This window comes from Carya illinoinensis, chromosome 3, assembly GCF_018687715.1.
Source record: "Carya illinoinensis cultivar Pawnee chromosome 3, C.illinoinensisPawnee_v1, whole genome shotgun sequence".
In the NCBI taxonomy this organism is placed as follows: Eukaryota; Viridiplantae; Streptophyta; class Magnoliopsida; order Fagales; family Juglandaceae; genus Carya; species Carya illinoinensis.
Genome location: NC_056754.1, coordinates 54916657 through 54944494, shown reverse-complemented (window position 1 = coordinate 54944494; position 27838 = coordinate 54916657). Strand labels below are relative to the sequence as shown.

Genomic DNA, 27838 nt, shown 5'->3' with positions numbered 1-27838 from the left:
CTACTTGGTTTGTAATCATATTTCTGAATATGAAGTACAACCGTTCAAGCTTGACTGTGTGTGCTTACTGATGACAGAAACAAATATATATATTTATTTATAATCAAGGTATGAATTATGGTGGGATTGACTGTAAGAACCGAAGTCATAGGGCGTGGTTTCATAAAACTGTACTGATTCATAAAGGGTGCAAGAAGTAGCTTTTTTCATCGTTACATGTTTCTTTTCCTCTCTCTTGAAACACACACAAACGGAGACCCTAAATCTGTCCCTTTCATTTTTCAAACTAGCTCCCCTGAGTGACAGTTCACCTATTCCATGAAGAAAATTATCATTTTGTTCCTTTCTTTTTTCTTGCCTGTGCAGAATCTGATACTTCGATCTCAAAGTGCATAGTATACAGCTGGGATTGACAGTCACGGGATCTCTCAACTGTGCCTTAATTTTTAAGATACTCGATAGTGGGTACCAAAATTTGGCTGGTAGTGTAGTTGTCTCGACTAGGAATTTTCTTCTTTTGCTACTCGAGAAGTGCACCTCTTTTGTTTTTTTCCCCTTCTTTATCTCATTTTTCAAGTATATATTGTAAACTTCTCGATTTGATCAAAAGCAAAATTCTATACTCAATAGACAGATATATCATATTTGATTATAATTTATATTCATACATACTGAAATTAATGTGATTACCTTATTTTGGTTTTTTCTTGCTTCATCATTCATACCTTCTCTAATCTTTCAATAGGTTCTTCATGTCAGATAATGCCTGTGCCCAAACAATACAAAGGCATGACAGCTATACACGTTTCGAGTTTTGTGTATTAAAACCATACTAAGAACTAAGGTATCCGCAATGAATTCCTTTAATTGGTTAATAGGGTCAATCAGCACAAGTGTTCATGCTCTGCTGCAAGGAAGCATTAAATCTGCTGTAGCACATATTAACAAGGAGGGGTAGGCAGCTATGCTTTATTTTTCCATTTTTTTTTCCAAGCAAGCTTTATTCATGAAAATAAAACCAAATGAGAATACAGAAATTTGATAATTATACAATACTAATGGGAAGGTCTTTGCCACTGAAAGTCTAATAAGGACTAGAGAATATAGATAAGGGGAATGCTTCCATAAGCTTGTTTGGAAACTGTCCATTGCGCTCAATATTATGCGCACATCGATTTTGGAATCGGTGAATAAAGTTTATGATAGAATAAAGTTTATAAATTGATGCGATTAAGTATAATACATTAGATTTACTCTATAGTAAAAAGAATTTTACAATTTGATGATATACTACAAGTTGCATTAGTTTGTGAACTATACTTTTATATGATTTCTTTGTAAATCCCAACATTTCTATAAGAGGAAAATGCAACATAACGAACCTCTCTTATGTACCATTTAGTTCAATTTCAGTCAAGATGCGTGAAATTGAACTAAAAGAAAGAGAGGACACTCATTGTGCAATTAGCTGTATATTTTTGGAGCATCAGTTTTTTTAAGCAGTTTTTGCTCCATTTAGAAGCATTTAGGGTCAAACCAAATGTAGCAATTAAGAATTCCATCCAGGGTACCACATTTTCGGGAGGAGCAGTGCCAGGCTGCCAACCCAGCAATGCCGCCAAGCACAAAATTAGGTTTTTATATTTTTTGTTCTTTTTATTTTTATTATATTTTTTTAATATACTTAAATATTTTTTTTTTTTAAAAAAATACATCAATATATTAAAAATCACTTTCTTAATCACTAAGTGAAAAAAAATAAAAAAATTGATAAGCGGTCAAATAGGATAAAGAGTGGGGTGGTATAGTAGATTTATTCTTTCGAGAGATGTTGGATGATGTCAATTTTGGTTATCATGCAAACCAGTTGTTTTAGATACTACCAACTCCCAATAAACTAGTCGACGTCAACAAAACATAACCTATAATTATAATCAGCGTGAGAAATCATAATTTTTCCTTAGTGATTATTGAAGAGCAGTGGGTAAAAGTAGGGTCTTTTAGGGGGCAATGCTACAGACCCCGTTCGTTCATCCCGCTTTCTCTTCCCGTTTGACGTGGCCCCTCCACATTGTACTGCTTTTACTTTTTTTTTTTCTTTTTTTTTTTTCTCCACATTGCGTAAAACACATCCCCTGAGCCTGGTCTCCTTCTCCCCAGCCCCATCGCCCATCGACTTCGCCTCCCAGCCCCATTGCCCATTGACATCGACTTCGCCTCCCAGTTCCATGAGTGAGTCTCCCCTCCCCTCCATCTCCAAAGTCCAAAAAGATTCCAAATTCCAAACCCACTTAACTCTCTAGAAAATAAAGAGAGACGAAGAAGAAGATTAGAATATGACCGGTTCAACCACACGTATTCTCTTGTGTGTTCAACAAGGTTTTAGTTGTCTGTAAAACTCGTGCAATTTTAATTGTTATAATATGTAATTGTCGTTGGTTTTTCTCCTGTTATTAATCTGTAAATGGTGCTTTTGGAGGTTTGGGGGGTAGGGGATGCCTTTTTTTCTCTTATTGTTGGCCGATGCAGGGAAAACTGAGGTAAAATAATAATAAATCTACATGTCGTGCCGATCGGAGATTCCTTCAAAGGTAGCAAGGAGGGGAGATGAACTCGTGGGGTTGGGATGGACAAACTTGATGGAGCTATGGACGGCAAACTCGATGGGGCTGGGGAGAAGGAGAAACAAAAAATTTTACATTGTCCACAATCAAAGATGAAGGGGAGGGGAGACTCACTCATGGAGCTTGGGGGGGGGGGGGGGGGGGGGGCGAAGTCGATGTCGATGGGCAATGGGGCTGGGGAGGAGACCAGGCACGGGGGATGTGTTTTATGCAACGTGGAAGGACTAAAAAAAAAAAAAGTAAAAGTAGTGCAATGTGGAAGGGCCACGTCAAACGGGAAGAAAAAGTATGATGATCGAGCGGGGTCGGTAGCATTTTCCTTTTTAGGGTTGCTCCTGGCATGCAAAACCCTTTCACACGGAGAATAAATACCTTAGACTAACGTTGTCGGCCATGTTACTCAACAAACAAGCTCTGAAAATTAGGTTGTCAAACGCCACAAGGCTACTACTGTAGAAGACAGGAAGATCTGACAGTAAAGAGGGCCAAGTAGCTCATAGATGTTTACATAGTTAAAATCTGGAAATCAAAATAAACAAATTATCAAATAAATACTCGTTAAAATATTTGCAATTTCCAAACAGATAAGGTGAGTAAGACAATCATCGTTGAGAATCAAATAGACAAAACAAGAGTTACAATTTAAATACATATTTAAAAAGAAAAAGAAAGAAAAAAAGAAGAAAGAATGCAAAGCCTCTTCAGTCTTCACAGCCTACCTGTCAAATCCACCACAGCCTCTGCCACAAGCTCTTCCAGCAACTTAACCTCTATTTCCTTTCCAAAATTATCTATTTCCAATCTGAAAAGCTCATCCCAACCTTTCCCCACCACCTCCTTTCTCACAAGCCTCTCCACCACCAGGCTGTCATTGTCTCCACCATCCGCCAAAACACATCTCCCCTCACTAGAAATCCATTCCTGCATATGGGTCCACACCCAGTCCACCAGCATGGTTGATGCACCCTCAAGGAGCTTCTTGTTGTCCCCATTACATTGCCTGCCCATTGGGCACTTTTCTGATCCATAACCTGTGATTTCCATTAGTGTGGCATTGACACAATCAAATACAAGCTTCCAATTTGATCTATGTTGCCTCCGCTTAGCTTCCGGCAGTAAATCCTTTTCATGAAGGGTGGCAACTTTGTCTCTTAAAGATACGTCCAATGGACTATCAAGCGAGTGCCATCTTGCAAAAAATGTCTGTGATTGCACCTCGCCATCAAGACCAGCCACTGATAGTAGCGTTTGCACAAGGGCAAGCCAATCTTGTTCTTCCACCTCAGTGCCCAGGGAAACTGAAGGCTTTATCGTATAACGGGTGGCAGTTTCTGTGCATGAATCATCCCAGGATAGAGTTCGAGCAATTGATTCTATAGGTGGAGATTTATCAATCAAATTAGGCTTGATTGGCAACTGTCTTCCTGATTAAATTAAAGAAATTCAATGAATGAGGTCATACAGACAAAAGTTTTTCCAACACACACACACACACACACACACACACACACACACAGAGAGAGAGAGAGAGTATATACCCTGAAGGTCTGGCTTCATATTGCCATGTGCATCTTGATATGTGTTTTCATCTTCAAGTGGTAGTTCCAAAACTGAAATTGGACTCGGTTGGTCCTGATTCTCATTGACATTCCCCGGCATTACAGGTTTGGTTACAGACAACGCTGCCTACAATTAGTAAAGAGAGCTCTTGCTAAATGATATAATCACGCAATTTGAGTGTTGGAAACAAATAGCAACAAAAAGACATTGTCTTATAAGCAACGACAAAAGAGATGATAATTATGAAATATAATTTAGGGAAGCCACTGACACTGCTAATCTAACTTAATTCAGTCAATTATTCTCTTGGGACAGGCCAAAGCCTCATCCCTTACTCAAAGCAAGATTGTTTATTTGGGTTGACCAAGGGTACTCCCGGTTGGAGTTTTTTCATTTATCTGTTTCTTTGTGCCAAAAAAGTATGTCAGATACATATCAACAAGGGCATGGATGAACATACAAGAGAATATCTCTATAGTAGTATGTTGGAATTTTGTTTAGAAAGGCTAGCCAAGTTTAAAAATCTGGACAAAGGTTACAAAGCAATTACTTCAAGAAACTATCTTGGGGGCTTCTTGGTGTTAAGTAACTACAGCTAAATGTGAAGTATGATTAAAAGAGCATGAACAACGAAGAAAAAATAGATGGTACACTACCTCACAAATTGTTGTGCCTTGTTTTTGACCCATGATGGTCTCTGGAGAAGTTTTGCCTGATGATCCATGTATTGCAGAACAAAGGCCACTGTCATTAGCACATTGAGAAGTGGCATCACTAGTCACTCCAAGAGAGTGTAATGGGTACCCAGTTGCTTCAGAGCCAGACGGTTGAGATTCATCTTCAGAGCGAGATACTGCAGGTTTATCTTTACTTGATTTCTTATTCTTAGAGAAAAATAAACTCGAAACTTTCCCCTTGATTGATGATTTCATGCTCTTTGCCTTGATTAATTCCTTGGGAACATGCGTTTTTCCAGACTCAGATTCAGAAACTTCAACATTGAGCCTGGTACCATACACAGTTGAAGACACTGGTACAGATTTTGACCTCAACAGATTTTTAGGCGAATCAACCAAATCTTGTTCTTTATTTAAATTGTTACTTAAGCATGAAACTGATTCCACTAACTCTTGTTCCTTACCAATATTCCTGTCATCAGATCTTGCCAACTTCTTTGTTTCTGAAAGAGCAAGCATCTCACCCAAAGTACTAGAGCTTCTCCGAGTTTGTCTTTGATCTTGAAAAATCCCATTTGATGCCATCATGGCCCATCTTTCAGACAGCCGCTTCTTTGCTTCTCTACACACTGATGACTCTGGAGAGCATGACGCACGGCTGAAGGAGGAAGAAGAATAAGGGCTACCAAACCTATTGATGTAATCCCATGAATGCCTAGGAGATGGTGACATGACTTCCGAATCACTTATGTTTCCCACTGCATACTCATTCTCTGATTTGTAAAACGAACTCTCGTCACCAGTATAGCCATTCGAAAAAACAGAAGAAACTAAAGTCTCATCCCTTTGATGACCAATCAAATTTTCACGCATCTGCCTGGTGATCTCCTTTGCCACTTCCCTTGATTCTAGTGCCTCATCATCTTCAACTTCCTCATAATCTTCAGAATGTACTACTCTAGGCGACAAGGAAGGTGACGAAACAACAGCCTTGATGTCCTGAGGCTCAACAGGACTAGGCTTCAGTACCACTATTCGAGTTGGTTGCCCAGGATATTCATCAACTTTCTGATCAGTGGAGGAAGGATAATATCGAATGTCATTTTTGTTCCACAAAACCGCTTGGCCCGGCCTCTTTATTTGCTTATCGCTCTTCTTCCCTGATCCTACAAATTTGTCACTATCAACCATCTTTGAAGGTCTAAGAACAGTGATACGCTTTGTCTCAGAAGGTGGAGGAATAGACCTCAGATCTTTCAGATGTTGAGAAAATAAGTAATTTGGCTCTTGCAAAAATTTAAGAAATAAATCTTTGTTGGAACTTAAAACTTCCAAAGCATCCTGAAATTCCTTAGACTGACGAAGTTTCTCATCTGTTGCCAGGCGTTTTGCTTCAGTGAACTTCTGACGAACAAGAGCCATATTTTTTTCATTAATCTTTCCACTACGCCTTTCTTTCTGAGGCGATCTATCCCTTGCATGATTTGTCGTTTCAGATTGCTGCCAGATTGCATAAACATCTTTATATTCATTATGTTCTGGACACTGATAAATTTCACATAGCATTCCCTTATCAGAGAAGCCATCTTCTTCCGGCCAAGATCCCAATGTTATCCCCGAATGGCTTAAACTACGTCTTGAATAACTTTTTGCACGGTTTCTTTGAGCAGCTGAATCGGGCTGCGGGTGGGGGAGGGTGTCAAGCCCCATCAACTTTGCAACAACATTAGGTGGGTTGTGCTTAGACCCCCCTTCTTTCAACATTTCTTGGTCTATAAGCATCTTTATTGGTGTTCCATTTGCCTTCTTGCTCGAAGTTCTCCTTAAATCGGGCACAATCTGAACATTCCACAAATATGTGACACAAATCAGAATATTGGAGCTCATTATGGTTTGGACATGAATGACAGAGAGACCTCCATAGAAAATTTTCCTCAATTGTCTATAATTGATTACAGGATAACATCATGAAACTTACCAGTTTATCCTCTGTCTGATCTCCAATAGGAGGACTCCACGTCCTTGCCACATCTGATCTGCTCCTTGAGAGTGAAGAACCTGAAATCAACCACGTCTATTTCAACAATGGCTAAAAATAGTTCTGAAACCAACTATAATCGACAAGAAATCAATCAAAGAATTGGTGGAATAGAATGACATCAAAATAAGTGAATAGAACTCAGGGGGAAATAAACCCGAGTGCACAATTAATAACACAATATGCCAACATCTTGTCAAGAATTTGCAGAGTAACTATAACCAATGTAAGCATTAGCATGAAAAAAGGGCTTTTTTAAAATTTGTAAATGCTAAGGTATTTTGATTGTTACCAAAATATTTCTCTACTGCGGGTTTTCTAATGATATTATGAGATACTGTTTGCTCTTTTTTTTTTTTTTTTGAAGTATCAACAAATCAATATATATGGTTGAAAAATTTTTATTTTTTAAACACAAACCACAAAATGTATGAATACAAAAATTACAATAAATAAATGAGGAAAAATATGAGAAAGAAATCCACCATCACTATGAGGTCTATCTGTTAGCAGCCTGTTTCCAGCAATGCCTGAACTCAAATCAAAAAGGTTCACCATTCTTCCGAGACATCCTGGAAACTGTTTCTCAGTAGTGTGAAATTTCCTGTTTTGAATCCCATTCATTTTAAACACCTGTAATGAAATTTTGTCAGAAAACTAATTCCATATAACATCCCTCCATCTATAATCAAATATAAAATGAACTACTAGAGAAATGCTCGTAAATAGTGATGCCGCAAATATACGATTTTTTTTTTTTTGTTGGACAAAACACGAATAAAAAGAAACAGGGACAATTGACAACAAAGAGCGGAAATGCTAGATTCAAGCTGCAAAGCAAAAAGAAAGGTGTAACCAGTACATTCAACACAAAGAGGAGAACTTATTAATTCTTAGATGGTGTATAGAAAATCGCACAAACAGAATAAAAATATAAATTCATACATATTTCTGCACAAGTAAAGGAAAAACAAGAAGCTTATAATTACAATCACACAAAACCTTGCATAAGCATAAAAGATTCTCATAGTTCCTTACAAAAACACCTTCAGAGCTTCAAGTTTTAAGTTCAATCCAGCTGGTAATGTTATTCACAAGAGCATGAACAAGAAGGGTCAAAGCTAGAAAGCTCAAGTGAACAATAGGTATAGAAATCTGAAGATAGAGCCAGAGAGAGAGAGAGAGGAGGGGGGGGGGGGGGGAGATTTGTTCAAACACTGGCAATGGCCTAGATTTAAGTGAATTGATGTGATATTCACATGAAATATCACATCAATTCATGCGTCATTATATTCCCTGATCAAAATCAAAAGTAGGTTAATTAAAATATTCCTTCAATATTTTTTTTTTCCCAAAAAAGGAACTCACTTTTTAGTTGGATTTTGATTAGGAGACGCTGATCAAAGCTTAAAAAAACCCTTGCATAAATCCAATAGATACCCACTTAGTAAAATCATCGTTACAGGCTCAAAATGCCCAAATTTCAAACAAAAAAACAAAACCAAGAGCAGAAATGAACCTAACCCATGCATATTCACACTCTAACCAGATAATTAAAACAATTTTCGTAGATCCCAAAAGATGAGGCTAATGGGTTAAAAGCAGAAAGGAACAAAAAGCAGAATTTTGATTACATATAAAAGCTGAACGAAGAAAAGCAAGCCAACAAGGAGAGAGAATTAGATTCGGTTTGAAGATGCATGAAAAAGAATGTGCAACCAAACACAGACTGGAGCAAAAATACACACACGAAGAATAAAAAATTATAAAAAAAAAACTCCGACACAAACTGAAGCACTTTCATAGAGCGAGAGAGAGAGAGAGAGAGATGAGGGTGGAACCTAGAGTGGCCTGAAAATGGCATCCCGGTGAGAATGTGCGTCGGATATAGGGTGGGATCTTATGTGCCACGGGGCGATCGGCCACTCTCTGAACGTGAACGCGAGCGTGAGCAAGTGTGCGGGGAGGGAGAGAGAGAGAGAGAGAGAGAGAGAGCTGTGAGGTGGTTTTGGTGGTATTTTGTGGACTCTGGTATATGGTGGTAGAACGAGATTGGCTGTATCGGTATGGATCTCCCACCGACTACACGTTCTGGCCTTCACAGCAAAAACAACATATATTTATTAGTTTTTGCAAAGAAAAATTCTAAACGTAATTGCACTCACTAAAATTTTCTATCAAATATTTGATATATAGATAATAAAGAAAAGAATTTAATTAGCTTAAAAATAATAAATTTAAAAAATAATTAAAAAATATAATATACAAAGATGATAAATAACAAAACTTTTTCACTAGTAGTCGCCCTCACACGTTAAGCATCATACTTATTTTTAGGATAATGTTACTATGCTTTTTCAATTTCCCAATTTGGTACGCTCCTGGTACAAATTATATATATATATATATATTTTACTTTATATTTCAAATATTTTTTAAACACTTTTGAAGAATTAAAAAAAATTAACACACTAATAGTCACTTAATTAATCAATAAATAAATATTTTTTTTAAAATTAAATGAATGAGGGGATAAAAGGAAAGGGCATATTAGTATTATTCTTATGAATTTTGCTATATACAAACACAGTCGCGTATTAATCTGTATACCAATACTGATTCATTCATATTTAAAATTTAAATTAACACTTTTTTAATAAAATTTACTTTTTGACCAATCACATCATATTAGTGTACAGATTAGTACACAATTGTACTTGTAACTATACTTTTCCTATTCTTATTTTTATTTTAATTTTTTTTAATTTAGTTTTATTCTTTATAAACTAATTGGTTCTTGTACTTATCATTTATACACTATATATTTGACAAAAGAAAAAAAAATATGATATATGGTATGAGGATGGTGAATAAAGTTTTTCTACGTGAGTCTAATATTTTATATATTTTATACACACATTCACTTATAGAAGATAGTAAATATTAAGTAAATATATTATTCTCCTTACATTTTTGCTGATTTTTATATTCTTCAAAAGTTTAAAAAAAAAAATTTACAAAAAAATAAAATCTCTGGACGGTTCAGATATGGAGCAATTTTTGAAAAAGTAAGCTGGACAGTTCACATATGGACAGTTCACATATGGAGCAATTTTCTATCAAAAATAAAATTAAAAGTAATGCTATATACAGTTTGAAGTGCATAAATATTATATAATTATTTTAAAAAAAATAAAATTTATTATTAAAAAATTAATTTTTTTAAATCAATCTCAAATTTATTTATTTTAACGATATTTACGTATTTATTCCCTTATCTAAGCATAATTGCAATCTTTATATTTATTTCTTCCCAAAGCAAAAGAGGAAAAAAAAAAAGTGTCCTTTAGTAGTTTTGCTTAGCATGACAAGACACAACATGATGATTGTACCACGTTCATGGAATTCATAACTTGCAATTATAATATCTATATTCTCTAAAAATTTAAATTAATAAAAAAAAATTCTTCAACTGCCTATTAAATTTAAAGAAAACACTAAGGTCACCGTTGTCCCAAATTTTTTTTTTAATTTTTTTTTTAATGATTAAGAAATTTTTTTTAATATTATTATAATTTTTTTATATTGTTTTAAAATGTTTAAAACTATTAAAAAATGATTTGAAAAGAAAATAAAAAAATAAAGTTTTTTTTTACCTAACGCGAGAGCCACCAACGATGCCTGTAGCACTATCCTAAATTTAAAAGTCCCATATAGAGAGATTTATAATTTCATCCAACTAAAGAAAATAATAATTAAAATAATTTCAAAATCCAAATCTTTGTATAGAATAAGAAATTAAAAAAAAAAAAAAAAAAATGGAAATACTCTCTTCGTCTTTGATGTTGTTGTAATGTCACAGTTACAGATGATATCTGTTCAATAAAATTTATAAACATTTGCATGTTTTCCTTTGGAAGGAAAATCATATTTACGATTTTATAATATCATATTTAGGCATATAAATCTCATAAATTGTTGAATTCTCGTCCTTAATTATATATGTAGGCCAATCAAAGACTCACACCTACTCACCAAACTACGTGGAAAAAACCCACAATACTGTAATTCTCAACCGAATATATTAGAATTTTGCTACCCGTAAGTGAGTGGACAAACACACCACCTATAATAGAATATATTATAATTTTAAAAAATTAAAATAGTAATTATTTATTAACATAGTTGATATAGAAAACTTTCATTTTAACAATGCGTTGGGTTTGCAAAAAATAAAGATTATAAATAAAGTTTCTTTGTATATTAATATTACATTGTAATTCTCAGCAACTTTGAAAAAACCAAAAACAATGATAATCTGTTTACGTAAAAAAGTCCTGAATTATTTATGTAAGATTTGGATAGTAAGCTGAGATGAGATGAGATGAGTTAAAATTAAAATTGAGTGAACTATTATTAAAATATTAGTTTTCTAATATTATTATTGTTTAAGATTTAAAAAAATTAAATTGTTTATTATATTTTATGTAAAAAATTTAAAAAATTGTAATAATTAAATAAAATGGATTGAAATCAACCCTAAATTCAAACGATTTTAGTAATAACAATGAAATCATATATATGATCTAATGAAAATCGTAAATATAGAAATTTAAAATGAAATCAAGGATGGTGTGTCAACTGAAGTGCTTATTGCGTGCATAGCAAACTTAATTCATTTGTTTTACAATACATCTCGTTTAATTATTATAATTTTTTTTAAAATTCTTATAAAATAAAATAAAAATTTAAAATTTTCAAATCTCAAAACAATAATAATATTAACAAATTATTCTAATAATATTTTATTTAATTTTCTATTTTTATCTCAACTCATCTCATCTTATCTGCGAAAATAAACTAAACACTACAACAAATTTGTTCATTTCCCACAAGTTTTTTTTCCCAAAATCTACATCGTACTTGGCCAACAGCATAGACCACATTCATGGAAAAAAATTCACCCTTTTGTGACGAAATCACGTCCAACGGGTAAAAATTTGTCAGTTAAGACAACTTTTTATGGCAATTTTTCTCGCCATAAATAATTATGCCGGGTAAACATTTAACATTTAAGCACAATTTTATTGGATTTTTCGACGATAATGAACCGCCAAGAATGGTTTGAAGATAAAAAACTTTCTTCGCCGGCCTATACTCTCTCTCTCTCTCTCCATTCTCTCTAGGAATTCACTACTATCTTGTACTCACAAGGTGTCGCCATAATTAGCAAATAAGTAATTTTTCACAAGAAGCATTACTCGAATGTCATTACCTTTATATCATGCTTTTGTTTTGTCTTTGGGAATTCATATACCACCAGATCTTTCCTCCCAATTAAGAATTTGGTTGCATTTTATGCTCACCGAATTAAATGGACAATTTCCCTTAATTTAGGGAATCTTGACGCAAATGTGACAAGCATTTATGGAAGGCAGCTGTTGAGAGTTGGTGAGATAATGAACAACCAGCAAACAAGAGTGGCATTTTTCTATATCTTGGGACTTAAGAAAGTCACCAACGTTGCTATAATTCCGATGTTAGTTATTTCTCAAATATTAACCAAACTTTTCCTACTACACTAACTCTGTACTCATATGAGGTGTACATATTAATTGCAGTTTGCTTATCATATAAATAACTATATATATATATCCCAGTAGTGTTGGGTAAGACATAGAGGTTTGTATGAATTAGAGGACTAGTATTTCACTGCTGTGATGTGGTTATACTATAAACAGCTTTGTTACATACAGTCGCTACATGCAGTCGGCGTGCAGTCGGCTGTACGGAATAAATAAAAAAAAATTATAAATTTTTTTTTTTATATTCAAGGGGACCTACATGAATTATAAAAAGTTATAAAAATAATTTTTTTTTCATGTAGGTCTCGTATTAATTTTTTTTTTTACAGCCGACTGCATCTCCCGACTGCAAAAAGTATTTCTCTACTATAAATAATGAATATAGAAGAGCATACTATGCCTTTATATATGTTTGTATTCAAAACTGATGGTGCATTTAGGGCTATAAGTTGGTTGGTTTGGACTGAAGAAACCGACCAGACTGAGCGGTTCGGTCCGGACCGGACCGGACCAGACCAAAGTTGGGACCAGTCAGTCTCGATCTCAAAATGTGTGGACCGATTGACATTTGGTCCTATCTCGGAGTCTATAAATTTTGGACTAGACCGGACCGGACTGAATGGACCAAATCCTATATATATATATTTTAAATATTTGTAATAATTTAATATATATTATTTATATATAGTAATTATATAGGTTAATGATGTAATTTTCATCTAATTTAGTATTATTGACCATATAAAATATTTTTTTAATGAGTTAGTTACATAATCTATATTAATGATTCACTTAATTTTAATTTAGTAATTTAAATAATTTCTTTAATTAATTTATTTGAAAAAAAAAAGAACAAAAACATAAAAAAAAATTAGATAAGACCGAACCAACTGACGAGACCGGTCCTTATGGATATTCGGTCCAGTTCAGTAGGGGAAAAATGATGGGTCCATAATCGGACCAGACTGATTTACACCCTATGTGCAATACCTTATATAGATGGGCAAAAATGTATAAAGGGCAGAAAATATGTAGTGTTTCTTAAGGTTTGTATGAATTATAGGCCGTGCTCATTTTCATGCTTTAGTTTGGTTAATTAATATAATATAGTTGATGAATATAGAAGAGCATGCTATGCGATTATACATGCTTCCTGCTTTATTGTTATTATCTTACTTATTTCTTTCTTGTTCAGCATGCACTGCACACAACCTATGTTGCTGCTCCACAACCAAACAAAACATCAATCGAGTGTCGATCGAGTAGACTCTCCTTTTCTTGTGCAATTCTCTTCATCCATAAAGATTTCTAGTCAATTTCAAATTCCTTTAAGTACTTGATGGCAATGCAATCTTCATGAGGAAGGGAAAAAATACATTAGACATTCCAGTTGAGTATCATGAAGGTCATTTTGTGAAGAAGAGGATCCTATATTTTTTAAGCAAAATAAATAATATTAATTTATTGTAAAATATGATATATTTTAGATCCATCAACCAAACAAATTGTGTGATTTATCACAAGACAAGAAAAAGTGATAAGAATTCCTTTAAATAAAATAGATAGTGTTATTTATAAGAGTATCATTATTTTATAAAAATATCATCAATTTAAAATAAAATTAGCAAAAAAAAAAAAAAACTTTATGCATGTATAATTAATGAACACATGAATATTGAGTGATGGTGACTTTCAACAGCGAATCACTAATGCTCCGTTTAGATAGTAAAAGTTTTTTATTTTATTTTATCTCATTATTATAATTTTATAATAATAAATAATTTATTTTTTTAAATTTTAAAATAATAATAATATTAAAAAATAATATCTTTTTTAACTTTTAATTTTTATTTAAAATTATTTCATCTTATCTCAATATTCAAATCGTACCTAAATATAGTGTTGCACGACCTTCTCCCCTGAGGCAATCTCTGGAGAATAATTAATTTGGAGTCATGCAGTACAATACAATACACTCTCAAATTGTTCACTTTCGTCTTCCACAAGTTAAGAAGATTGCCCATTTTTTAAAAATAATAATAATAATAATAATAATAATAATAATAATAAAATCATGTTATTGGCTAATACAGAGAAGACCCATCAAACTTATATATAAAATAATGCAAGTTGAGAAAAACAGGATATTATATTAATTATGAAAATAAAAAAACATTTTTTTAAAAATCATATTAATTAACTTCCACTTAATTGGAAGTTTCGTCCTTGTCTGTTGAAATTCAACATCGCGGCATGAATGGTGCAAATGTCACTCATGGCCGGAGTCTTTTGCTTGAATTAAAGGATACAAAAGCATGCACCTCTCCACCACCTTCCTTGCTCTCTATCTCAATCAAGCAAAAATTTAAGTATAACTACACACTAATATATATATTAATTTAAAAATTTTATTATATATAAATAAAATCGCGTACTAATCTACATATTAATACTGATTTATTTATATTTAAAATTTAAATTAATACCGTTTTTAATAAAATTTACTTTTTGATCAATCACATTCAATTAATATACATATTAGTACACAGTTGTACTTACAATTAGATTTTTCCACCAATCTAATGTGATTAGTTAAAAAGTAAATTTTATTGAAAATAGTGTAATTTAAATTTTGAATATAAATGAATCAGTATTAGTATGTAACTTTGCTTGTACATAACAAAACTCTTCCAATGAACAAGTTGATCATAATCATAATATATATATATATATTTATTTATTATAAAAAAAACTGTTCAGCTGTAACAAATTATTTATTACAAAAATGATTATTTTATATCAAAATGAGTTTATTTTTACTGCAAATAATCATTCTGGGGGCATATAATCAGTATAAATGATTATTTTTCTTATACTACATTAATGGTATATTTTAATTCTTCCATATGATATCAGATCATTTGGAAATGACATCAAATTAATTAATCCCACGTGCAAAACAATTTGACATTGATTGTTTAACTCATACCAGGCTTTATGATCAGTGGAAATTAAAGACCAATCTCCCGGCCATTACATATACAATATCTTTGCTCCAAAAATTATGGACAATATATATATATGGGGAAGGCCTACTTTGTTCTTTATATCATTAAAAATAATACACTAAATCATTTAATTAGTAATATTTTTACACTTTTCGATAAATACAGACTCCTGATCTCAATAAGTGAAACTGATAAGATATGTAGTATCTTAATAATCAAGTTTGTACGTAGTATGTTAACATGAAGAAGTTTTGATAAACAAACCAGAATGTTGTACGTGTTTTCAAGCTTGAATTTTGATGCTCCTATCATTATAAATCGTGGACCAAATCATCATGATATATAGAACCCTAATATATAGCAAAACCGTGCAGATGTTCCTCATGATCATAGCTAGCAAAGCAAATGATCGAGCATGAGTTGTTGAAGCTGTTGCTGAAAGCTTAATCCGGCAAAAAATCTGGAAAAGGGGCCACAAAATCCCTCCATTTTTGTCACCGGGTATTAACGTAGTGCACATGCATGTGAAAATGACTCCTCCCCCATATTATTAATGTCCCCTTCTTCAATAGCTACCCATTTTTACCTTTTTTTATTTTATTGAATAATGCATTGAGAGCAAAAAACAAAAGAAAAGTGATACACCAATTTCACCCATTTTCTCGGTTGAGTGACAAAATGAAAGGAAAAGAGGGAGGTTTTTCTTTCTTTTGGCAACATCACCCACATGCCATGCAATGACCTCTACACGAAGGCTCGGCCCTACCAAACTAATAATTACCATCTCGATTTACATATAATTACGTCCTAAATAAATTACTGTTTACATGTGTCTGCTACACGTGTCGACACCACACTCGACCACCTGCTAAAGTTTTGAGTAGGGGTAATGTGGTAATTGGAAGTGAGTGAACATATAAACGGTGGACGTGGTGGAGCCGGAGAGAAGGTGCGTGGTGGTGGATAGAATGGCTGGACAGGAATATGTGAGCGTACTTGTTTATATAATAATGTATATTATATATATTGGAGGTCAAGGATAGGTGACAATGACGTCAGCAGACAAGGTGGGGCAATGTTACGAGGCGGATTGGGACCGCAGAATTGGTGGAGAGAAGCTGGTTTTGGTGGGTCACGAGTGGAGCAGGTACGTACGTACTGCCTGAAATTTGGAGATTATTATTATACAACATCTTAAAAAAGGTGAAAATATTAACTCATTGACTCGATAATGATTAGAGGGGGCCACAGGTTTTAGACCAATTGAGTTAATAGTCACCTGAAAAACAATACAATACAAAGGAGGAAGAGGACACCTGTAATCAACCCTCTTGCATGGGTTGATAGTTGATGATTGGGTTTGTTGCCTACTTTTTATTTTTTTGTCCTTTCAAAAGCAATTCCAATTACTTGAGATTAGGCTTTTTGGATTTGTCCATGGGACCCATTTTAGTTCATTCATGAGAAGTGTTGTACGTGCATTCGTATTATGTTACATATGATCTCTCTCATGAAACAGGTTTGAAATTAGATGCAAGTTTATGTTTATAGTCTTCATTATTTGGACATGGACAACCTATCTAATATTGGTTATACATTGGTTGTTCATATTTTTGACTTGATAATAAAGTAATCTAAACAAGAAAGAAAAATATAAAACTTACTACAACCTTTCATAACATCGGATTCCAATTTAGGGTTGGCATGACTCACCTCACACGAGAAGATAGTTCTAAGTAATAGGAGGAAAAAGAAGAGTAAGATCACCTAATTTTGATCTTGCGTTCATGACCTAGTTCAAGAGGTGGCAAGTCCACTCCAATGTCATTGGTAAGCAAGAACAGGTGCAATTTGAACCAACCCACTATCTTGCCTTTAGTTGTTGAGGAATAAATACAACATTACATATAGACAAAGTTTTGTAATGTTTATAAGATTGGAGCAAATCTCTCTCTTTGAATCTGTTTTTTAAGAAAGTTAGACCCATAAATTTCTTCATGATATCAGAACCTGCCACAGAACAAATGGAGACCCACATTATTTATCCTGTGACAAGAATCAGAAAAAATATTGGCCTACACGTGAGGGAGAGTGCTGAAGAATAAATCTTACATTGCCTATGGATAAAGTCTTGGGTATATTTGTAGGATTGGAGCAAATCTCTCTCTTTGAACCAGTTTTCTAAAAGAGTTAAGTCCATGAATTTTTTTATGGTATAAGAGCAGGCTAACCTATAACCGATAATGGGCTCCTACAACCTACCAACGATGATAGTACCAGAAATATTGGCCCACACGTGAGGGGGTGTATTGAGAAGTTCTACACAGTTTAGGAACAAACTCATAATGAGCTTTATAATGAGTTACTCTACTCATTCTATTAGGCCTTTTAAAAAGAAAAATAAGTGTTTCTATATGTACAACTACGCAGATGGTAACAAAGAGCAAAAATGAAGCGAGTAATGACTGTCTTTGTGAGAGTTAGCTCAAAGGTGCTCAAAGGCAAAGGAGAAACAACTCATGCTCAAGTCGATCATTAAATGAACAAGACAAAGCACTCGAGTACTAAATGAAAAAGAAAAATGATGCAGATCGTAACCTATAATGAAGAATGGACGTGATTACAATAAAGCATAATTTGAAGAATGACTATAATAAAATGCAATGAATGAAGGCTCAATTAATATAATCCTACTAGATTTAGGAATTTTAGAGGATGTCTCCTCTACGTTAAAACCCATGGCCGGCTATTCACAAGGTAAAAGTGTTGGAAACTTTGGAATATCTCTAGATTATTCATCATCTTCTTTAATGAAATCTAACTTAAGTTTCAGAGCACATTAAAAATTTAGGAATCTAACAAAATACATATCGACTGCCAAAGAAAGTCTCAATACCATTCTCACCGTATGATGCCCCAAAACTTTATTGAAACGAAAGATCCCTTTAGAGAGCAAGTGTGGAACACTCTTTTGAGGATGAAAAAAAGGGGTTTCATGTTATTAAAGAGCAACCCAAGATTTTGTTGAAAATACACTAAAAAATATCTCTCTCTCACATGTCTATATGGAGTTGGTGATCAATTGATAGGACTTGGGATCTTCGTGATATGATCATTTAATAGAATTGACAGAATTCTTTGTTTTATTTATTTACAGAGACAGCTTTGATGGGAGGGGGTAGGATATAATTATACCTTGGACCCCAAATTATTTCTGACCTTAATTACTATTGCACCAACCTTCTTAATGGATGGACGACTTTTATTCGGTTTTTCGTTTTTTTTTTTTTCGGAATAAAATAATTAAAACTTCTTAATTCACAACACATTTCTCACTTCTATATGTATATTTTATGTGCAATTATTATATGAGTTCGGACTTAAAATAATTTTCCCATGAATTGTTCAGTTGCAGCCTGCAGATATTATATTTCCATGTACATCAACTCAAGAGAGAAACCATGGCGCATTTCTCATGCATGGCTGGCAGATATTAAAGGACGCTGGCCTCCTCGTCTCTATAGATGTTGAGCTCAGTTATTGGTACAATCTACAGAGGCTCAGGACCTGAGCGATCTTTCCCTTTCACGACAAGAAGATGACAGTTCCTTAGATATAAGACAAGAGCGTGACAAACAAAGGGCAGAACGTACTCAGAAGAATGACATTATAATTTTCAAGGGACATCATGAATTAATGAATTCCTGCTACATTCAGCCTACACAGATCATTTACAACGGAAGCAAAACTTTTTTCTTTCGTTCTTTATTCTGTTTGGTCGGTGAGGAAAACAAAATGGTTCTCGTGGTTTTCTTTGAAGCTTTGCAATTTTTTTTTGGCAGCTAACCGAATTTCCTAACAGTATTAATTGCGAAATGATTTGCCTTAAATGCACAATGGACGAGTAAAAGAACAACAAAAAAATCCACCAAAGAGGAGTTCAGTAGCAGACAATGAAATGGTTGCAGGTACCCCCAAGATTGGAGCATTTGTACTTTAATCCAGATGTTGACATTAATCACCTTCCCTCTGTACCATTTTCACCTGTTTTATTAATCACCTTCCCTTTGTACCTGTTTTTTCAACATTTACAGTAGGGTTATCATCTGGAATTAAGTCTCTATATCCTTAAGAGCAAAGGAAAATGTTTAGAGGCAAGTCCACCCGGAGGATGTAAATTAAAATTTTCAGCCTTCTCTCTTTACACCAATATAGCAATTATTTTTACATTTCAAAAGAAAAAGAAAAATAAGGGTTGGTTTTTCTTACTAAAATTAAAATGCAAAGGAAAAATACTACGAGATTCAGTAAAAGTTTGGCTTCAGTACAAGATTCGGTACAAGTTTGGCCTCAGTATAAAGATTTCCTCAGGAAACAGATCTTTCCCAGAATTGACTTGAGACCCTGTAAGGGTACTTCTAACATCTCCCATACACGAATTTGAACTTAAGATAAAGTGAAAGATGCGAAAGCGCGCACACATGACACACACTTACAACTCAAATTTGATTCACACCAATGACTTATTAGAGAACTTGATAATTACCAGCAATAATGCCTAGTTGCATTGCACTGTCTAAAGGTTCATAAACCAAAACACTTTTTTAATTTGTCTGCCACTGATGATTTTTCCCGCGCTCAAATTACATTACCTTATTGTGCAGCATCATTGCAGTAGTAAAAGAAGAATCCAAATCTTGATTTTCCTTTTTATTTCATTTTTTCATATCCAAAGCAGTAATCAAGATTTTGCAGCAACTATAAGCATTCCACTTGCATGATCAGTTGATAGATCATATAAAACTATGGTAATCACCAAGATGCAACTCAGTAGCCTCATACTCAAAATCTTTCAAACATCCAAAATCTCATACAATAAAAAGTAGCTATGGAGACAACACTGTTCAGAAACAAATCACCCTAATCAAAGCATTAAGCGTTCACCCATAAAGAGATTAACAGATGTGATGAAAAATATTATTATTTCACTGCAAGATTTTACATGCTTTCCATTTAGTTATATACACGTTAACTGCGTACAATTGGGCAAGAAAGATATGCACTAAATACTGCATAATTTTCTGTCAAGTATTGCCTTCATATCTTGTGTTATTCGGTGGTCAATGTAGAGATTTTTACTGCTGCGCGCTCCTTCCTTATTGGGTTTTCTTGATTCGTGAGATATTGGGTTGGTCCATGAATCATGGGATGCAGAGAGATCTTCAATACTCCCCCTCAATCTAAATGGAAGGGGATGGACGTTGAGATTGGCACACAACAAAATGAAACGGACATGGGATATATAATGGCTTCGTTACTGCATCGTCTTTTTTATCTTTGCTCTAGAGAAATTTAACCAGCAGCTTCTTAGTTGCAACTCAATCACAGACAAAATGAGTATCAATTTCTATATGTTTGGTCTAGGCATAAAAGACTGGATTGGATGAGAGATAAGTAGCACCAATAATATCACACACCAATATTAATATCACACTAAAGTGTAGGTAGATGAGAGAGAGGACACCTAAGTTAAATAAGTAGAGATTCCAACCATTGAAGTTCGGTGGCAACATTGGCTAATGCCTTGTATTCAGCTTCGGTACTACTTTGGGCAACAGTTTGTTGCTTACGTGAGCTCCATGACACAAGATTATTGTCAAGAAAATTGAAATATGCACTTGTAGGGTGTTTATCATCATGATCGCATGCCTAATCAGAATTGGAATAAGCAGAGAGATGCATTTGGGAGGAGCTTGCTTGCTATTGAGAAATGGTATGCTTCAAATAACGAAGAATATGCTTAACAACTTACTAATGAGGAAGTAATGGTTGATGCATAAACTGACAAACACAATTCACAGAGAAGCCAATGTCGAGATGTGTGAAAGATAAGTATTGCAAGCTACCAACGATACTATGATATAAAGTTGGATCTATAAAAGGCTTTCCTTCATGGACAGGAAGGGAACATGTGGAGGCTATGGGTGTGGAGGTGGACTTGGCAAGGTTCATTTTGCTATGTTTGAGTAGATCAAGAGTGTACTTCCTCTATATTAGAAAGAAGCCTTTGGGATCAAATAAAACCTTATGCCAATAAATTAATTAAGTGTACTAAGCCAATGTCTTGAGAACCTTACATGATGTGCTTGTTTAAGCCCATAAAGTGATCTAAGTAGACGACACACATGATTGGAAAATTGTGTATGCCTAAATCTAGGAGGTTGAGCCATGTAAACTTTTTATTCAAGAGAACCATGAAGGAATGCATTTTGAATATTAATCTGACATAAGCACAAATTGGAACAAATTGGAGGAGATAGCAATTGATAAAAAAAAAATAAAAAATAAAAATTGTGTAGTCATAAGTTTGACAAATGGACTAAAAGTTTCATAGAAATCTAAGCCAAGTTGTTGATGAAAAGCCTTTAGTGATGAGGCGGGCTTTGTAGCATTCAATCAAACCATTTGCCCGATGTTTGATGCGATCCACTTACATCCAAGTGTATTTTGTTGAGAAGACTAAAGCACTAAAGACCAAGTGTCGTTTTGAAGAAAAGCATAAAATTCCATATTCATAGCCGATCAAAAATTGGGATTCTTTACGGCCTCTATTTAGTAGGTGGGCATGGGTGATCTCAGGTAGAAGAGTTCGAGGGATTGGATATCGAGTAGTGCCATCTATCGGCACCTTGGACTTAAAGATGTGACTTCGAGAACAAGTCTCACTACAACAAAACTTACCATTTGCGTCTGTCTACATCGTAGCAAAACCATAAAAAATTGCCGTCAATGATTAATTGCGTCCAATGACTATCGCCGCTACATGGTCGGTAAAACTTCGTCTCAAAAAGTCATTAACGGCAACGGTTGCTTGCAACGCCAAAGCTCACCCAATTTACGTCTATTTCATTCGTAGCAAAAGGACCTCCATTCGCGACGCAAATGCAACATGATTGTTGGGGAAAAAGCTGAACTTGCGTCCAAATATGCTGACGTAAATTGCACGATGAGCTTCACTAATGGTATTAACATTTGCCGCGAAAATTTGTGGTCGCAATGAATAATTTGGAGACAAAAAGATTGTTTACATGACGTATTGGTCACAAAAAAATCATATTGCGCGGGTAATAAGTATATATATTTTTAACGGAGAAAAAATATAATGACGCCATTGCCTCACATAGACTTATTGCAGGGTAATAATTTCGCCGTAAATGATTTGTTTGTCAACGCAAATGAATTATGAAGGGCCATCAATTAGACATCAAGAAAAACATGCACAAAGAGCTGTTCATCAAAAGCTTAATGCAATTCATCCACCTGAGTGATGTCCCAATCAGTTTATACATATTCAAACAGTTCCTCTCAACATCGAGTATTACATATATAACTTCTTACTGTTCTTCACTCACTCGAGCAATCTAAAACTGGTTGGACATCTAATAAAAAGACAACTATAATATGTGCTATGCACACTATATCAGGTGGCAGTAATTGTTTGAGTCCTTTCTGTGATCCAAGCATGGTAAGTATTTGCTCCAGAACCTGTAGATCCCATCTAGTTTAGAAATCACCTATCAGCTTTCATGTGAAATACATTTTTCTGCATCCAGTTCTTGTAAGAGTTAAATAAACACAGATATTTGAAATGGGGGATGAAAGACCATTAATCGAACATAAATTTGTTTTGTCATGATTAATAAAATATATACATGAACACATGCAGAATCACCTACAAGTAGTTCTTAAATAAACTACCAATGGTTCAAATTAATGCGATGCATATGTCAAAACAGAGAAAGACCTTCTCTGTCCATGTGATGGACACAGATGAGAACCTAGCTAAGACCTTACAAGTATTGTTTACATGCATATATGCATTTTACACAAGTACACAACTCATTACATTATTATTACATCTAGTATTGAAACTGCATACTGTATGTGTGTATTTCCTTCCCAAGCAATACATACTGCATAGTCCCTTTTCTCTATGGCTGTATAAGTGGTTCATAATAGAAGGTCACTAGAAGCCAAGTAACCAGAATTTCCCCTCAAAATATCTTCGAACAGGGCAAGCACCTATTTCTTTGTGGTTCAAAGCTAGTTGTGCATGAAATTAGCAGAATACAATGCTTTAGTTGGATACTTTCCTTAACATTGGTTCAAATCACAACCTAAGTTGATAACTAACATATACAAAATGTCAGGAAGCATTCAAAACACCATTTCAACTAAAGACAATTTTAAGGGTACAATTCGATCTAGCACACTAGTAGCTAGTAATGCCAACACTACCATATAAATTCTTAGAAGCCAAACAAGTAATGCAGTAAGCCCCAAGTGAATAGCGTATGTTCAGTTCAACTTGAACCCACAAATTTCAAAGAACAAAATGAAATAATTCAAGAGCATAACTACAGGATCCATGAAGTATATCAGGTTCTTCCACACTAAACGTAGGTTTTCTCCAGATGAAATATGTTTATTCATGTAATGAACATAAATTCAACCACAGGAAAAAAATGCAGAACAATATTATACAAAATAAACAATTTAGGGCAGAAGAGATGAGAGAGGGGGTGAGGTAGACGGACTGAAGGTCCTATAGGAAGGCAAGAGGGAGAAAGCTTATCGCAAAAGACAGATTACCTTCTTCTTGCGGGGTGCGGTGGTAAAATCTGAAATCGCGAAAGACAAATAACAGCAAAATCTGCCACAGGATGGAAATTTCCCAATGTTTAAAGATCAGGACTCAAACTGGACATCGATTTCTTTGATCTGTACTGCGCACAGAGACAGAGAGAGAGAGAGAGAGAGAGAGAGAGAGAGAGAGAGAGAGAGAGAGAGAGAGAGAGAGAGAGAGAGAGAGAGAGAGAGAGAGAGTGAGTGAGAGTGAGTGAGAGAGACAGAGAGACATACTAGTTTGGTGGTGCCGATGACGACGCGCCATGGGAAGGGCGCCATGGGGCAGTTTGGGCGATAGAGACCCAGAGCGGATTGTAGGGTATCGGGGGGGGCGGGCGGTGGAGAAGAAAAAAAGGGATCTATATATACCTAGCTTTCTTATCTATTACGGCGAAAAAAATCGCCGTTAACACAGACAGTGTAATACTACTATTGCGTCGAATGAACATCGCCGTTAAAGCTAAGTAAAATGCGGCAATAACTAGTCTTAGACACAATTGTTTGCGGCGATCCAACTTTAGTCGCAAAAAATGGTCTATAGCGTCATGACCCTGAGCGCCGTAACAAAATGGGCTTCCATTAGTTTTTGTGACAAACTCTTACAACGCCGGTAAAGTTTTAGACGCAAAAAGTGATTTATGTTGTAGTGTCTACATGGCATGTGTCTAAGAGGCAAGGATGAGAGGCACCATAGACTATGTAGTTGGAAAAGAATTGCACATGTCATTGGGCATTGGTGGAAGTAGGCCTACAACCTGATGCACCGTAGTCACATTCGGGGCTAACCTAATCTGACCCATGAAACCAGCTGAGATGAAAATGACCTAATCCGACCCGACATGTTGCGGGCTGGGCCACTGCCTTCCAGAACCGAACATTGCATCTCAAGGTTTCACTACTTTCCTTTTCCCTTTTTTCTTCTCTAAGCATCGACATCCCATCATCACTAACACCAACAACAACCTTGGAACTCTCGGAGAGCCAAATTTTACAGCCTTTGGGCTCACGCACAACACCAGCAACTTTACCAATGATAGCAAATATATCGATGAAATTTGGCCGAAGCCTGTTCAAGAGAGCAGAAAAGGTCCTCCTGACTAGTTCCAAGATCTATAGAAGGCGTCTATGAGAGTGTTGAAGAAGATGCAGAGTGGTCATCAGCTTTTGACTGCCTCAACTGTGCCTTGGAATGCTTCTTTATCTTAGGCGGCATCTTTTCTCACTGTAGTCTCCAAATAGGCGTAGCATTGAAGAAGTGAAGCAACGCAACACAAGAGATCGAGTAAGCGAACCAAGCAGAGAGTTTTTAGTTTAGAAATTAAACCCACCCACCTTTAAGCAGATCCCACTTCCATTGTCGTTGGTTCTTTAGATCCCACTTCCATTATTCTCACTACCATCAAAAGTTTTTGAATCTTCAGATTTCCAAATCTCCAGATCTTCAAATCGAGTCGATATTGTCTTTAAATCCAAAGAAAATCGAGAGTGGAGTATGGGCGAGGAGAATGAACATGATCTTGGGGCAACGATCATGGGGAGAGAGAGATATATATATATATATATATATTAGGATTTTTTCTCTTGTGGGAAGAAAGACAGAGAGTGTGGAACGGTGTGCGAGAACGCGACGGAGAACGGTGACAATGGCTAGGGTTTCGCAGTGGGAGAAGATGAGGCAGAGGAATATCAGTTTGCACGGTTAGACAGGCTACATCTAACTCAACCCAATATGTAATTTTTGACCCGATGAACTCGTCTTTGACGGATTGTGTGGGTCGGGTTATTCGGGTGGGTAGGGCCCAAGCCATTTATGCACAGGCCTAGGTGGAAGCATATGGCAACATGGGAGCTAAACGATCAGGAGTAAAAGGAGCTAACATTTCAAATTTTCAACTTCACTTTGGACTTGAGGAATAGGTGGCACCATGTCCATTGAAGATGACCTTGGTGCATGAACCTGCAAAGAAGGAAAAAGTGGTCTTTTGGAATGAGGTTAGCTTGATAGTGACGTACGAAAGGAGATGAAGACACAAAGGTGAATGGAAAATTATGCTTATCAAATATAATATGGTAGGAGATGTACGTAAAGACCTCCCATAGAAGGATTAAGACACCGATACTCATGGTGATTTGGACCTACCTCAAGAAAACACAACTTTTAGAGCAAAATCAAGTTTAAGAATATTATAGGACGAAGACATGGCCAACAAATACAAAAAAAAAAAAAAGAACTCTTAAGAATTGATAGTTAGGGTGTTTCCTAAAGAGAATTTCATAGGAGCACTTATTATGTAACACCAAGGTTGGTAGCCGATTTATGAGATAACATGCAGTTTGAAAACCTCTTCCCAGTAGGTGTGGGGCAAGTGATAAGATGGTGAATACCGTTGTTCTTAAAAAAAAGTTGTACAAGCAATTGTATTCATCACCCCAATCACTTTGGTTGGCTTTGATCTTACGATTAAATTGACCTTCAGGTCTTCAACAAGAGCTTAGAAGCAATGAAATGTAACATCAACATTTAATTTTAAAGTGAGGTTAAAACCAAATTGCTAAAATATATTTGCTAAAGTATCCCCTTGAAGAAAGAGAAAAAGGTTCCTATATATATAAAAAATAATTAAATCTAAAGGACCTTTAGATGTAGATTCGAAGAGAAGAAAGGTAAACAATGACTTTTGGCATTTTGACAATCTGAACAAATTTGAAGCCTTTTATTGGTGGATACCGGTACATGATGACAAAGAAGTGAAGGAACGATCTTGGTGACAATCTAAAAAGTAGTATGACCAAACCTTTTATGCTAATATGTAAGAGACACACAAATGCCAACAAAAGTAGATGGAGAGGAAGAGTGAGTGGAAGAAGTCATAGAGTAGAGACCATTATGTAGAGCTCCTTGATGAATAAGCTTCCCCAAGTTGTAATCCTTGATGCCAAAAAAAGAAGGGTAAACAATGACTTTTGTCCTTTTGAAAATCAGAACAAATTGGAGGCCTTTATTTGGAGGAAACCAGTAGATGATGAGGTGGGATGATTTTGATGACCGTCTGAAAGCGGGATGACCAAGCCTTTTATGCCTATCTTTAAGAGATACACAAATGCCAACAAAGGCGAATGGAGAGAAAGACTAAGTAGAAGAAGTCATGGAGTAAAGACCATTGCGTAGAGGTTCTCGATGAATAAGCTTCCTCAAGTAGTATCCTTGATGACAAAAAAATTTGCGTGAAATTGAAAAGACATTATTATCATGATCAGCAAATTGTTGAACTGACAATAAATTTTTGTAAATGGTAAGAACAAGAAATATATTTTTAAGTAGAACATATTTATTTGAGTCATGAAGTTTGGAAAAGCCAATATAGGTTATGGGTAAATTTGTACCATTACCAACTTGAATGTGATGTGCGCTAGAGTATTCCTCATTCCTCAAAGAAAGATTGTTCATCTTAGTTGTAAGATGATAGGTGGCACTAGTATTTAGATGCCAATCAATGTTTGTTTGATAAGTAGAAGTTGCTGCCAACGCATGAAAGTTGGTAGTAGAGTTTCTACTTTGAAAGATTGGATCAAATCTATGGTAGCACTTAAGTGCAGTATGACCAACCTTGCCACAAAATTGACATAAGGTTCAGGATGAACCTGGTTGTTGTCCACC

At 35.0% G+C, this 27838-nt stretch overlaps 1 protein-coding gene across 2 annotated transcripts; it reads right to left on the bottom strand.

Moving 5' to 3' along the window:
- Positions 1-3164: 3164 nt before the first annotated feature.
- Positions 3165-8992, bottom strand: LOC122305421. Of its 2 annotated transcripts, none has more exons than XM_043117962.1 (6): positions 8741-8992; positions 7385-7532; positions 6840-6919; positions 4841-6700; positions 4163-4310; positions 3165-4048 (listed from the first exon to the last, which is right to left on the bottom strand). In XM_043117962.1, the coding sequence occupies exons 2-6, from the start codon at positions 7521-7523 to the stop codon at positions 3333-3335; spliced, it is 2943 nt and encodes a 980-aa protein (XP_042973896.1). In that variant the 5' UTR covers positions 7524-7532; positions 8741-8992; the 3' UTR covers positions 3165-3332. The 2 variants fall into 2 exon arrangements, with proteins under 2 accessions (XP_042973896.1, XP_042973897.1); XM_043117963.1 differs by lacking the exon at positions 8741-8992 and adding an exon at positions 7938-8621.
- Positions 8993-27838: the final 18846 nt, after the last annotated feature.

Excerpts from the sequence above, each read along its gene's own strand:
- LOC122305421 (XM_043117962.1), bottom strand. The coding sequence starts at position 7,523 with ATGAATGGGATTCAAAACAGGAAATTTCACACTACTGAGAAACAGTTT. Across the intron at positions 6,701-6,839 it reads ATCAGACAGAGGATAAACTG|ATTGTGCCCGATTTAAGGAG; the intron begins GTAAGTTTCATG and ends TGGAATGTTCAG. Across the intron at positions 4,049-4,162 it reads TATGAAGCCAGACCTTCAGG|GAAGACAGTTGCCAATCAAG; the intron begins GTATATACTCTC and ends TAATTTAATCAG.